This window comes from Anomaloglossus baeobatrachus, chromosome 11 (assembly GCF_048569485.1).
Source record: "Anomaloglossus baeobatrachus isolate aAnoBae1 chromosome 11, aAnoBae1.hap1, whole genome shotgun sequence".
In the NCBI taxonomy this organism is placed as follows: Eukaryota; Metazoa; Chordata; class Amphibia; order Anura; family Aromobatidae; genus Anomaloglossus; species Anomaloglossus baeobatrachus.
The window spans coordinates 176,369,755-176,382,623 of NC_134363.1; the positions used below are offsets into that span (position 1 = coordinate 176,369,755).

Below are 12,869 nucleotides of genomic sequence, written 5' to 3' on the forward strand. Positions count from 1 at the left end.
AATGACCAATTATTTAAACCAGATTTTTGTGTTTAATGTATTTAAAATAAAAAAAAAGTTGGCAATTATTTTATTTCCTATCACAGTCCTTATTAAAAAAAAAAGAGAAAATTAGTTATCTTGCAACCATTCCTCAGTAGATGATATCACAGCTCACCTCCTCCTCCTGTACAATGACTGATAACACCTCTACATACAATAAATAACACAGGATCCACCATTTACAATAGATGTTGTCACAGCTCACCTCCTCCTCCTCCTGTACAGTGACTGATAACAACTCTATATACAGTAGATTACAAAGGATCCGCCATTTGCAATAGGTGGTGTCACAGCTCACCTCCTCCTCCTGTACAATGGCAGATAACACCTCTATATACAGAAGATAACACATGATCCACCAATGACAATAGGTGATATCACGGCTCACTTCTTCCCCCTGTACAATGACTGATACCTCTATATACAGTAGATAACACAGCATCCACCATTCACAATAATTGATGGCACAACTCCCCTCCTCCCCTCCTATACAATGACTGATAACACCTCTATATACAATAGATCTCACAGGATCCACCGTTCACAATAGGTGATATCACAGCTCACCTCCTCCTCCTATACAATGACTGATAACCTCTATATACATAGATAACACAGGATCCACCATTCACAATAGTACTGGCATGATATAGCAGCATACAAATGGCCTGCAGATGTGTAGTATGGAGCTATAGCGGTAGTATATATGTGCCACCATATGCAGGTTTTATACATGGGTTTCAGTTCCCGCTGATGTTGATGGATTCCGCAGCTCTGGAGTTTTCTATCCTGTCATATTGATCTTATTAGTCTTGATCAGGATTGATCCCTATCGCACACGACCTCCATTCCAGTCTTGTCCCCGGCAATTTGTTACCATAGATCGCTGGTCTAATAAATTAGGTGAATTATTAAGCCCGGACACAGGTACATAGATAACACAGGATCCACCATTTACAATAGGTGATGTCACAGCTCACCTCCTCCTCCTGTAATATGACTGATAACTTCTCTATACACAGTTGATAACACAGGATCCACCACTCACAAAAGGTTATGTCACAGCTCACCTCCTCCTCCTCCTGTACAATGACTTATAACTTCTACACAGCCTCACCCCAATCCCTGCTCCATTTTGCCTCACCCCAACCCTGCTCCTTCTGGCCTCACCTTTACTCTGCTCGTTCTGGCCTCACCTTTACTCTGCTCCTTCTGGCCTCACCCCAACCCTGCTCCTTCTGGCCTCACCTTTATTCTGCTCGTTCTGGCCTCACCTTTACTCTGCTCCTTCTGGCCTCACCCCAACCCTGCTCCTTCTGGCCTCACCTTTATTCTGCTTCTTCTGGCCTCACCCCAACCCTGCTCCTTCTGGCCTCACCTTTATTCTGCTTCTTCTGGCCTCACCCCAACCCTGCTCCTTCTGGTCTCACCTTTACTCTGCTCGTTCTGGCCTCACCCCAATCCCTGCTCCTTCTGGCCTCACCTTTTACTCTGTTTCTTCTGGCCTCACCTTTACTCTGCTCCTTCTGGCCTCACCTTTACTCTGCTCCTTCTGGCCTCACCCCAACCCTGCTCCTTCTGGCCTCACCTTTAATCTGCTCCTTCTGGCCTCACCTTTACTCTGTTTCTTCTGGCCTCACCTTTACTCTGCTCCTTCTGGTCTCACCTTTACTCTGTTTCTTCTGGCCTCACCTTTACTCTGCTCCTTCTGGCCTCACCTTTAATCTGCTCCTTCTGGCCTCACCTTTACTCTGTTCCTTCTGGTCTCACCTTTACTCTGCTCCTTCTGGCCTCACCTTTACTCTGCTCCTTCTGGCCTCACCTTTACTCTGCTCCTTCTGGCCTCACCTTTACTCTGCTCCTTCTGGTCTCACCTTTAATCTGCTCCTTCTGGCCTCACCTTTACTCTGCTCCTTCTGGTCTCACCTTTACTCTGCTCCTTCTGGCCTCACCTTTAATCTGCTCCTTCTGGCCTCACCTTTAATCTGCTCCTTCTGGCCTCACCTTTACTCTGCTCCTTCTGGCCTCAGCCCAACCCTGCTTCTTTTGGCCTCACCTTTACTCTGCTCCTTCTGGTCTCACCTTTACTCTGCTCCTTCTGGCCTCACCTTTTACTCTGTTTCTTCTGGCCTCACCTTTACTCTGCTCCTTCTGGCCTCACCTTTACTCTGCTCCTTCTGGCCTCACCTTTACTCTGCTCCTTCTGGCCTCACCTTTAATCTGCTCCTTCTGGCCTCACCTTTAATCTGCTCCTTCTGGCCTCACCTTTACTCTGCTCCTTCTGGCCTCAGCCCAACCCTGCTTCTTCTGGCCTCACCTTTACTCTGCTCCTTCTGGTCTCACCTTTACTCTGCTCCTTCTGGCCTCACCTTTACTCTGCTCCTTCTGGCCTCACCTTTACTCTGCTCCTTCTGGCCTCACCTTTACTCTGCTCCTTCTGGCCTCACCTTTACTCTGCTCCTTCTGGTCTCCCCTTTACTCTGCTCCTTCTGGCCTCACCTTTTACTCTGCTCCTTCTGGCCTCACCTTTACTCTGCTCCTTCTGGTCTCAGCTTTACTCTGCTCCTTCTGGCCTCAGCCCAACCCTGCTTCTTCTGGCCTCACCTTTACTCTGCACCTTCTGGCCTCACCATTGTTGTTGGGGATATACTCAGCTGAACTTCATTTACCTTGCTTGGCACATGCTGAAATCAATGGGCCACCCATGTAATGTAACTGCGCTGTGCTCTGTTTAGGCGGGTCCTGAGCAGGGGACCACTCTCTATTTCACTGTTTAACCCCATAGGGTAGATTAAAAGAGGCTACCTGATGGCGGCCATGCGCCATAGGCGTCAATCAACGAATTGCTCTTTGGACACCAGTCATCCATTTTTATATGGTTTTACAATTAGTGATTTTTTTTGCAATAAAAAAACCCATCAGAAGAAAAGCAAATCCCCGAATTCTGTGACACTGCGCCCTCTGCTCCGCCAGACAACCTTCACCATTTGGTGTCTGTGTGATTCGTGGAACCGCATTTGGCATAACATCGCCTGTATCCCAAGGAATGTAGGACAAAACCAGACTGGCAGACACATTAGAGAGTCTGCCCCCCCAGAAACTGGCTTTTGTTTGCAATTTCACAGCATTATGTAGTAGGATGACAGCAGCATAATAGAGCTTAAAGGGATATTCCTACCCTACCAACTACAAGAAGAATGATATCATGCTGATCATGATAGATGCCCATGCGTGGCCATCGCACAATTGCAACGGAGCACATTTCCGTGCCTTATTCTTGGGGTGGGTGTGAGCCCCAGCAATTAGGAAGTGATCACCTATTCTGTGAACAGTTGATAAGTGGAGATGAGCAGAAAGATTCATAGATCCATCGGCCACGCTGGTTTTCCATGGCCGCCGTACCAGAGAGCTTCTTAATACCTTTGGCATCTCTGGTGCCTCTTCTGATTAGTAGGCGGCCATGATGACATGACGTTGCGATGCCATAGTGGGGGCTGAGTAATGAGAAAAGGCAGCGATGATGACACAGGTTGTAGAAGGTACGGAGACAATGTGACCATTAGACTCCTCCTGATCTGTCCGCTCAACTCTACAGACATCTTGTTAGCATGGGAATTACCCTTTCAAGGGCTCCATTCACTTCTATGGGAGTTCAGGTCACAGCACAGTGTGCACAGTTGCCTCCCCTACCTCAGCGGTAAACCCGTATCCAGCAGACATTTATGGCGTGTCCTATAGATCAGAGATGACTAGGACGCCTCTTACCTGGATGACTCGGACGGAGAGCGGCTGCCCTGCCCTTCGTATTGCTGCACCATTGCCCGCACGCTCCAGTATGGGTTGCCGATCTCTTCTTCCACGCTGCTGTTCCTGTAGATTTTGATATAGTATTAGTTACTCGGACAAAAATCCAGGACACTGCTATAAGTCTTTAGACATAAACAACCAATGACTGAAAAAGGGGCCACACTATGAGATGTACCCCACCATCGTAATCATTATTCCCCATTGGTCCAGTGGTAGGCTTCTCGCTTGGGATGCGGGAGGTCGTGGGTTCAAAGATCAGAGGCCATGGACTCTGTATGGCTTTGGCCAATGGTTTTTTCCAATTCTTATTTTCCCCATTGGTCTAGTGGTAGGCTTCTCACTTGGGATCAGAGGCCATGGACTCTGTATGGCTTTGGCCAATGGTTTTTTCCAATTCTCATTTTCCCCATTGGTCTAGTGGTAGGCTTCTCACTTGGGATCAGAGGCCACGGACTCTGTATGGCTTTGGCCAATGGTTTCTTGCAATTCTCATTTTCCCCCTGCTATATTGTTTTCACCACTACTAATATGGATCTGCGGTGAGATGAGAATCCGTAGCAGAAACCAGAAGATCAGCTCAGACTTCTGCCATGGAAATGAAACGTGGACACAAACGTTACGTGACCAGTCTTACCGGACTGGCCGCCCATCTCATGTGCACGTGGCTGCCCACGTGGTCTCCTGACAGCAGACACTGGAGGAAAGCATGGTGCAATCCTTTTATTTTCAGAGAAGATGTGTCTGGCTGCGGTTTATTCCTCCCTCCTCGTTAAGATCCAGCACACACTTGGTTAGGCCTCCTTCACACGTCCGTGTCTCCGGTACGTGTTTGGTCCGTTTCCTCACGTACCGGAGACATGGACACACGTAGACCCATTAAAATCAATGGTTCTACGCTCACGTGCGTATTCTGCCATGGACCGTGTGTACGTGTGGAGCATATGTGTGCCCGTGTGCTTCACATGTAGACATGTCCGTTTTCTCTCCGGCATCACGGGTGTCACACGGAACGCAAACGGGTCACACGGATGTGTTCTGTGTGACACGCACCGGAGACAACATGTGTCTGCGAGAAAAAAAAACAAAACGTTACTCATCTTCTCCAGTGCTGCTGTCTCTGCCGTTACTGTCACTTGATTCCGACCCCCGCTCATTATGCTCATTGCATATTCACTTCACTGCGGCGGAAGCAGCAGCAGCGGGGAGTCGGCAGGACAGGAGACCGAAGATCAGCACCACGGACAGCAACGCCAGGGACAGGTGAGCAGAAAGTTCCCGTTCTCCGTGTGTTACCACGGATAACACACAGAGAACACACGTGAGCCATAAACACGGCTCACGGAGGGCAAAACGCACCTTTGACACATCCGTGAAAAACGTGCGTGGTTTTTCTCAGACGTGTGAAAGAGGCCTTACACAGAGAGTACATGTGAATAAGGGCCAGATTTTTGATGAGCGTGCACTCTGCCAATAGGAACAGTCGTGGACAAAATTGTTTGTACCCTTCAGTTAAAATAACAAACACCCACAATGGTCACTGACACTGAAAACAATTTTCAATTAAAATCAGCTAAAGAAAGTCAGACATGGCTTCTGATGCTGTAATTGTGTTTCAACAGAAAATAGAAAAAAATAAACTCATGAAAATGTCCAGGACATAAATGATGATTCTCTTGTTGTTGCAATACCCGTTGAGACAATCATTGCAAACTAACGCTTCTGTGACTCTCAGGCCGGTTTCAGACGTCCGTGTTTTAGGTACGTGTGACATCCGTTTTTATCATGAATGCCACAGGTAGCCATGTTATTCTCTGGAGTTGCCCACACGTCCGTGTTTTCACATGGACCATGTGACCCCGCGCACACACACACGGAGAGATTACTGTTTTTCTCCGGTATCACGGGTGTCACACTGATTGCACACTGGTGTCATCCGAGTGACACGTACCGGAGAATACATGTGTCTGTGAAATGAAGGGAATTTTGTTTACTTACCGTAAATTCCTTTTCTTCTAGCTCCAATTGGGAGACCCAGACAATTGGAGACCCAGACAATTGGAGACCCAGACAATTGGGTGTATAGCTATGCCTCCGGAGGCCACACAAAGTATTACACTAAAAGTGTAACGCCCCTCCCCTTCAGCCTATACACCCCCCGTGCTGCCACGGGCTCATCAGTTTTGGTGCAAAAGCCAGAAGGAGGAAAAAATTATAAACTGGTTTAAAGTAAATTCAATCCGAAGGAATATCGGAGAACTGAAACCATTTAACATGAACAACATGTGTATACAAAAACAGGGGCGGGTGCTGGGTCTCCCAATTGGAGCTAGAAGAAAAGGAATTTACGGTAAGTAAACAAAATTCCCTTCTTCTTTGTCTATCCTTATTGGGAGACCCAGACAATTGGGACGTCCAAAAGCAGTCCCTGGGTGGGTAAATAATACCTCATAATAGAGCCGTAACGGCTCCGTCCTACAGGTGGGCAACTGCCGCCTGAAGGACTCGCCTACCTAGGCTGGCATCTGCCGAAGCATAGGTATGCATCTGATAGTGTTTCGTGAAAGTGTGCAGGCTCGACCAGGTAGTTGCCTGACACACCTGCTGAGCCGTAGCCTGGTGTCGCAAGGCCCAGGACGCTCCCACGGCCCTGGTAGAATGGGCCTTCAGTCCTGAGGGAACCGGAAGCCCCGAGGAACGGTAAGCTTCGAGAATTGGTTCCTTGATCCACCGAGCCAGGGTTGATTTGGAAGCCTGTGACCCTTTACGCTGGCCAGCGACAAGGACAAAGAGTGCATCCGAGCGGCGCAGGGGCGCCGTACGAGAAATGTAGAGTCTGAGTGCTCTCACGAGATCTAACAAGTGCAAATCCTTTTCACATTGGTGAACTGGATGAGGACAAAACGAGGGTAAGGAGATGTCCTGATTGAGATGAAAAGTGGGCAAGGCAAATGGCCAGGGAGAAAACGCCTGAGCAGAGCACCACAACAGGAATATTTTCCACGTCCTGTGGTAGATCTTGGCGGACGTTGGTTTCCTAGCCTGTCTCATAGTGGCAATGACCTCTTGAGATAATCCTGAAGACGCTAGGATCCAGGACTCCATGGCCACACAGTCAGGTTGAGGGCCGCAGAATTCAGATGGAAAAACGGCCCTTGAGACAGCAAATCTGGTCGGTCTGGCAGTGCCCACGGTTGGCCGACCGTGAGATGCCACAGATCCGGGTACCACGACCTCCTCGGCCAGTCTGGAGCGACGAGGATGGCGCGGCGGCAGTCGGACCTGATCTTGCGTAACACTCTGGGCAACAGAGCCAGAGGAAGAAACACATAAGGAAGCTGAAACTGCGACCAATCCTGAACTAAGGCGTCTGCCGCCAGAGCTCTGTGATGTTGAGATCGAGCCATGAATGTTGGGACCTTGTTGTTGTGCCGTGACGCCATTAGGTCGACGTCCGGCATCCCCCAGCGGCAACAGATCTCCTGAAACACGTCCGGGTGAAGGGACCATTCCCCTGCGTCCATGCCCTGGCGACTGAGAAAGTCTGCTTCCCAGTTTTCTACGCCCGGGATGTGAACTGCGGATATGGTGGATGCTGTGGCTTCCACCCACAGCAGAATCCGCTGAACTTCCTGGAAGGCTTGCCGACTGCGTGTCCCACCTTGGTGGTTGATGTAAGCCACCGCTGTGGAGTTGTCCGACTGAATTCGGATCTGCTTGCCTTCCAGCCACTGCTGGAACGCTTTTAGGGCAAGATACACTGCCCTGATCTCCAGAACATTGATCTGAAGTGAGGACTCTTGCTGAGTCCACGTACCCTGAGCCCTGTGGTGGAGAAAAACTGCTCCCCACCCTGACAGGCTCGCGTCCGTCGTGACCACCGCCCAGGATGGGGGTAGGAAGGATTTCCCTTTCGATAATGAGGTGGGAAGAAGCCACCACCGAAGGGAAGCTTTGGTTGCTTGAGAGAGGGAGACGTTCCTGTCTAGGGACGTCGGCCTCCTGTCCCACTTGCGTAGGATGTCCCATTGAAGAGGACGCAGGTGAAACTGCGCGAAAGGGACTGCTTCCATTGCTGCCACCATCTTCCCCAGGAAGTGCATGAGGCGCCTCAAGGGGTGTGACCGACCTTGAAGGAGAGATTGCACCCCTGTCTGTAGTGAACGCTGTTTGTCCAGCGGAAGCTTCACTATCGCTGGAAGAGTATGAAACTCCATGCCAAGATATGTCAGTGATTGGACCGGTGTCAGATTTGACTTTGGAAAATTGATGATCCACCCGAAACTCTGGAGAATCCCCAGAGTAACGTTGAGGCTGTGTTGGCATGCCTCTTGAGAGGGTGCCTTGACCAGCAGATCGTCTAAGTAAGGTATCACTGAGTGACCCTGAGAGTGGAGGACCGCAACTACTGTAGCCATGACCTTGGTGACAACCCTTGGGGCTGTCGCCAGGCCGAACGGCAGTGCCGCGAACTGAAGGTGTTCGTCTCCTATGGCGAAGCGCAAGAAGCGCTGATGCTCTGGAGCAATTGGTACGTGGAGATAAGCATCCTTGATATCGATCGATGCTAGGAAATCTCCTTGGGACGTTGAGGCGATGACGGAGCGGAGGGATTCCATCCGGAACCGCCTGGTCCTTACGTGTTTGTTGAGCAGTTTTAGGTCCAAAACAGGACGGAAGGACCCGTCCTTCTTTGGAACCACAAACAGGTTGGAGTACAAACCGTGACCCTGTTGCTGAAGCGGAACCGGGACCACCACTCCTTCTGCCTTCAGAATGCCCACCGCCTGCAGAAGAGCCTCGGCTCGCTCGGGAGGCGGAGATGTTCTGAAGAATCGAGTCGGAGGACGAGAGCTGAACTCTATCCTGTAACCGTGAGACAAAATGTCTCTCACCCAACGGTCTTTTACTTGTGGCAGCCAGGTGTCGCAAAAGCGGGAGAGCCTGCCACCGACCGAGGATGCGGTGTGAGGAGGCCGTAAGTCATGAGGAAGCCGCCTTGGTAGCGGCACCTCCGGCGGTCTTTTTAGGGCGTGATAGCACTTTTTGGAAGCCGAATCTGCCTTCCATTCCCGCAGCCACAAGGCCCTGCGTATTACCACCGAATTGGCGGCTGCAACCGCCGTACGTCCAGGACAGCATTAATAGCGTAGGACGCAAATGCCGACGTTTGAGAGGTTATGGACGCCACCTGCGGCGCAGACGTACGTGAGTGCGTCAATTTGCGCCTGACCAGCTGAGATAGCTTGGAGTGCCCATACGGCTGCGAATGCTGGAGCAAAAGACGCGCCGATAGCTTCATAGATGGATTTCAACCAGAGCTCCATCTGTCTGTCAGTGGCATCCTTGAGTGAAGCTCCATCTTCCACTGCAACTATGGATCTAGCCGCCAGTCTGGAGATTGGAGGATCCACCTTGGGACACTGAGTCCAGCCCTTGACCACGTCAGGGGGAAAAAGGTAACGTGTATCCTTAAGGCGCTTGGAAAAACGCTTATCTGGATAAGCTCGGTGTTTCTGGACTGCCTCTCTGAAGTCAGAGTGGTCCAGAAACATACTCTTTGTACGCTTGGGAAACCTGAAACGGAATTTCTCCTGCTGAGAAGCTGACTCCTCCACTGGAGGAGCTGAGGGAGAAATATCCAACATTTCATTGATGGACGCAATAAGATCATTCACTATGGCGTCCCCATCAGGAGTATCAAGGTTGAGAGCGGCTTCAGGATCAGAAGGTTTTACACACTACAACATCGCAAGTGATGCCGGATGTGCGTCACTTTCGAATTGACCCCACCGACATCGCACCTGCGATGTCGTAGCGTGCAAAGCCGGCCTTAGTTTCATATGTCCCTAAGGTCAATCTACAGTTAGGTCCAGAAATATTTGGACAGTGACACAATTTTGGCGAGTTGGGCTCTGCATGCCACCACATTGGATTTGAAATGAAATCTCTACAACAGAATTCAAGTGCAGATTGTAACGTTTAATTTGAAGGTTTGAATAAAAATATCTGATAGAAATTGTAGGAATTGTCACATTTCTTTACAAACACTCCACATTTTAGGAGGTCAAAAGTAATTGGACAAATAAACCAAACCCAAACAAAATATTTTTATTTTCAATATTTTGTTGCGAATCCTTTGGAGGCAATCACTGCCTTAAGTCTGGAACCCATGGACATCACCAAACGCTGGGTTTCCTCCTTCTTAATGCTTTGCCAGGCCTTTACAGCCGCAGCCTTCAGGTCTTGCTTGTTTGTGGGTCTTTCCGTCTTAAGTCTGGATTTGAGCAAGTGAAATGCATGCTCAATTGGGTTAAGATCTGGTGATCGACTTAGCCATTGCAGAATGTTCCACTTTTTTGCACTCATGAACTCCTGGGTAGCTTTGGCTGTATGCTTGGGGTTATTGTCCATCTGTACTATGAAGCGCCGTCCGATCAACTTTGCGGCATTTGGCTGAATCTGGGCTGAAAGTATATCCCGGTACACTTCAGAATTCATCCGGCTACTCTTGTCTGCTGTTATGTCATCAATAAACACAAGTGACCCAGTGCCATTGAAAGCCATGCATGCCCATGCCATCACGTTGCCTCCTCCATGTTTTACAGAGGATGTGGTGTGCCTTGGATCATGTGCCGTTCCTTTTCTTCTCCAAACTTTTTTCTTCCCATCATTCTGGTACAGGTTGATCTTGGTCTCATCTGTCCATAGAATACTTTTCCAGAACTGAGCTGGCTTCATGAGGTGTTTTTCAGCAAATTTAACTCTGGCCTGTCTATTTTTGGAATTGATGAATGGTTTGCATCTAGATGTGAACCCTTTGTATTTACTTTCATGGAGTCTTCTCTTTACTGTTGACTTAGAGACAGATACACCTACTTCACTGAGAGTGTTCTGGACTTCAGTTGATGTTGTGAACGGGTTCTTCTTCACCAAAGAAAGTATGCGGCGATCATCCACCACTGTTGTCATCCGTGGACGCCCAGGCCTTTTTGAGTTCCCAAGCTCACCAGTCAATTCCTTTTTTCTCAGAATGTACCCGACTGTTGATTTTGCTACTCCAAGCATGTCTGCTATCTCTCTGATGGATTTTTTCTTTTTTTTCAGCCTCAGGATGTTCTGCTTCACCTCAATTGAGAGTTCCTTAGACCGCATGTTGTCTGGTCACAGCAACAGCTTCCAAATGCAAAACCACACACCTGTAATCAACCCCAGACCTTTTAACTACTTCATTGATTACAGGTTAACGAGGGAGACACCTTCAGAGTTAATTGCAGCCCTTAGAGTCCCTTGTCCAATTACTTTTGGTCCCTTGAAAAAGAGGAGGCTATGCATTACAGAGCTATGATTCCTAAACCCTTTCTCCGATTTGGATGTGAAAACTCTCATATTGCAGCTGGGAGTGTGCACTTTCAGCCCATATTATATATATAATTGTATTTCTGAACATGTTTTTGTAAACAGCTAAAATAACAAAACTTGTGTCACTGTCCAAATATTTCTGGACCTAACTGTATGTTCACTCTTTTGTTTGGAACCATTATGTTTGTCCAGGACATTTTAATTAGTTTTCTTTTTTTTTTCTATTGAACCAAAATTCAAAAGCAAAGTCTTCTTCTGGTTAGTTAATATTCAGTAAATTTAAATTAAAAATTACTCTTGTCAATTGCAAGTTATTTCAGTGACCAGAAAAGATGAGTGTAGGAGAAAGAGGTGGCACTCACCGATCCATAAAAGTCCTAAAAGTGCCTAAAAAACCATGGATGCAGGAGGACGTGGGCAGCACTGTGGACCGGCAGTGTCATGCAAAATGACCAGTCCACAATGCTGTCTGCATCCATAGTTTCTAAAAAAAAACTAAATACAGGACTTTTATGGATCGGTGAGTGCCACCTATTTCTTCGAAACTTGGCTCTGCAAAACCATCTATTTGAAGGTTGAGCACCACTGTCCAGTTACAGTTCATTGTACTCCTTTTTTCTGTCCCATGAAGAGTACGCTGGATTAATGGTCACAGATCTGTTTGACGGCTTGTTGTGGTTATACACTTTAGGCCTGTTTCACACGTCAGTGATTCTGGTACGTGTGTGCTAGTTTTCATACGTACCAGAATCACTGACATAAGCAGACCCATTATAATCAAGGGGTCTGCGTACACATCAGTGATTTTTCACTGACCGTGTCTCTGTGTGGAGTACACACGTGTCCGTGATTGCTGAACGGAGACATGTCCGTTTTTTTCTGGCGTCACTGATGCCAGATCACACTATGGTGTGGTTAGTGAAACACATACCAGAAAAAAACGTGCATTGAAAATAAAAAGGATTTGCAACTCACCCGTCTCCAGCGATGCTGTGTTCGGCAGCTGCCCTCTGCTTCTTCCTGGCTGGCTCATTGGTGGCTGCATATTCATGTATGCAGCCAGAGCCGACCCGGAAGTAGCTGCAGAGGTGACACAGCGGCGGCCGGATGCAGCATGGCCAGAGACTTCAGCACCATGGACATCAGATGCGGGGGCAGGTGAGTTTATCGCCATGTACAATTAAGGAGTACAGATCACGTATCACGGATTGCAGATGGACAACCCACGTATGCCGTGAATCAGGCACACGGAGGGACATAGGTGTTTTTAACACGTCAGTGAAAAACGTCTGTGTTTTTCGCTGACATGTGAAACAGGCCTTACCATAAGAAATCCAACAATTTTTTTTCATGTGTATATGGTCAGCTTTAGTATGCCCGGAAATGATCATTTTGGCAGCACAAAAAGATAAAGTGTAAGGTTGCAAAATGGAATCTTTTCCAAAAACAGCGCCACATTTGACTTCAGGCTGTGTACGGTATTGCAGCTCAGCACTGTTTGCTCTATGTATAAGATGCAATAGCAAAACCAGCCCAGAGTCAGGTGCGGTGAGGGAAAAAAAATATACAGATCCATGCTGGTAAATGGTCTTTTATAAAACCTGATTCACATGTAATATCTCTGCCATTGCACTGGAATACACATAAATAGGCAATAAAGC

At 48.2% G+C, this 12,869-nt stretch overlaps 1 protein-coding gene across 2 annotated transcripts in view; it reads right to left on the reverse strand.

The window, feature by feature from the left end:
• The window catches only part of DIXDC1 (DIX domain containing 1), a 136,520-nt gene that overhangs the window by 57,106 nt on the left and 66,545 nt on the right, over positions 1-12,869 (reverse strand). For both annotated transcript variants that reach the window (XM_075328461.1, XM_075328460.1), the window contains one exon: positions 3,808-3,912. In XM_075328461.1, coding sequence (XP_075184576.1) covers positions 3,808-3,912 — 105 coding nt within the window. The remainder of the gene's footprint in view (positions 1-3,807; positions 3,913-12,869) is intronic.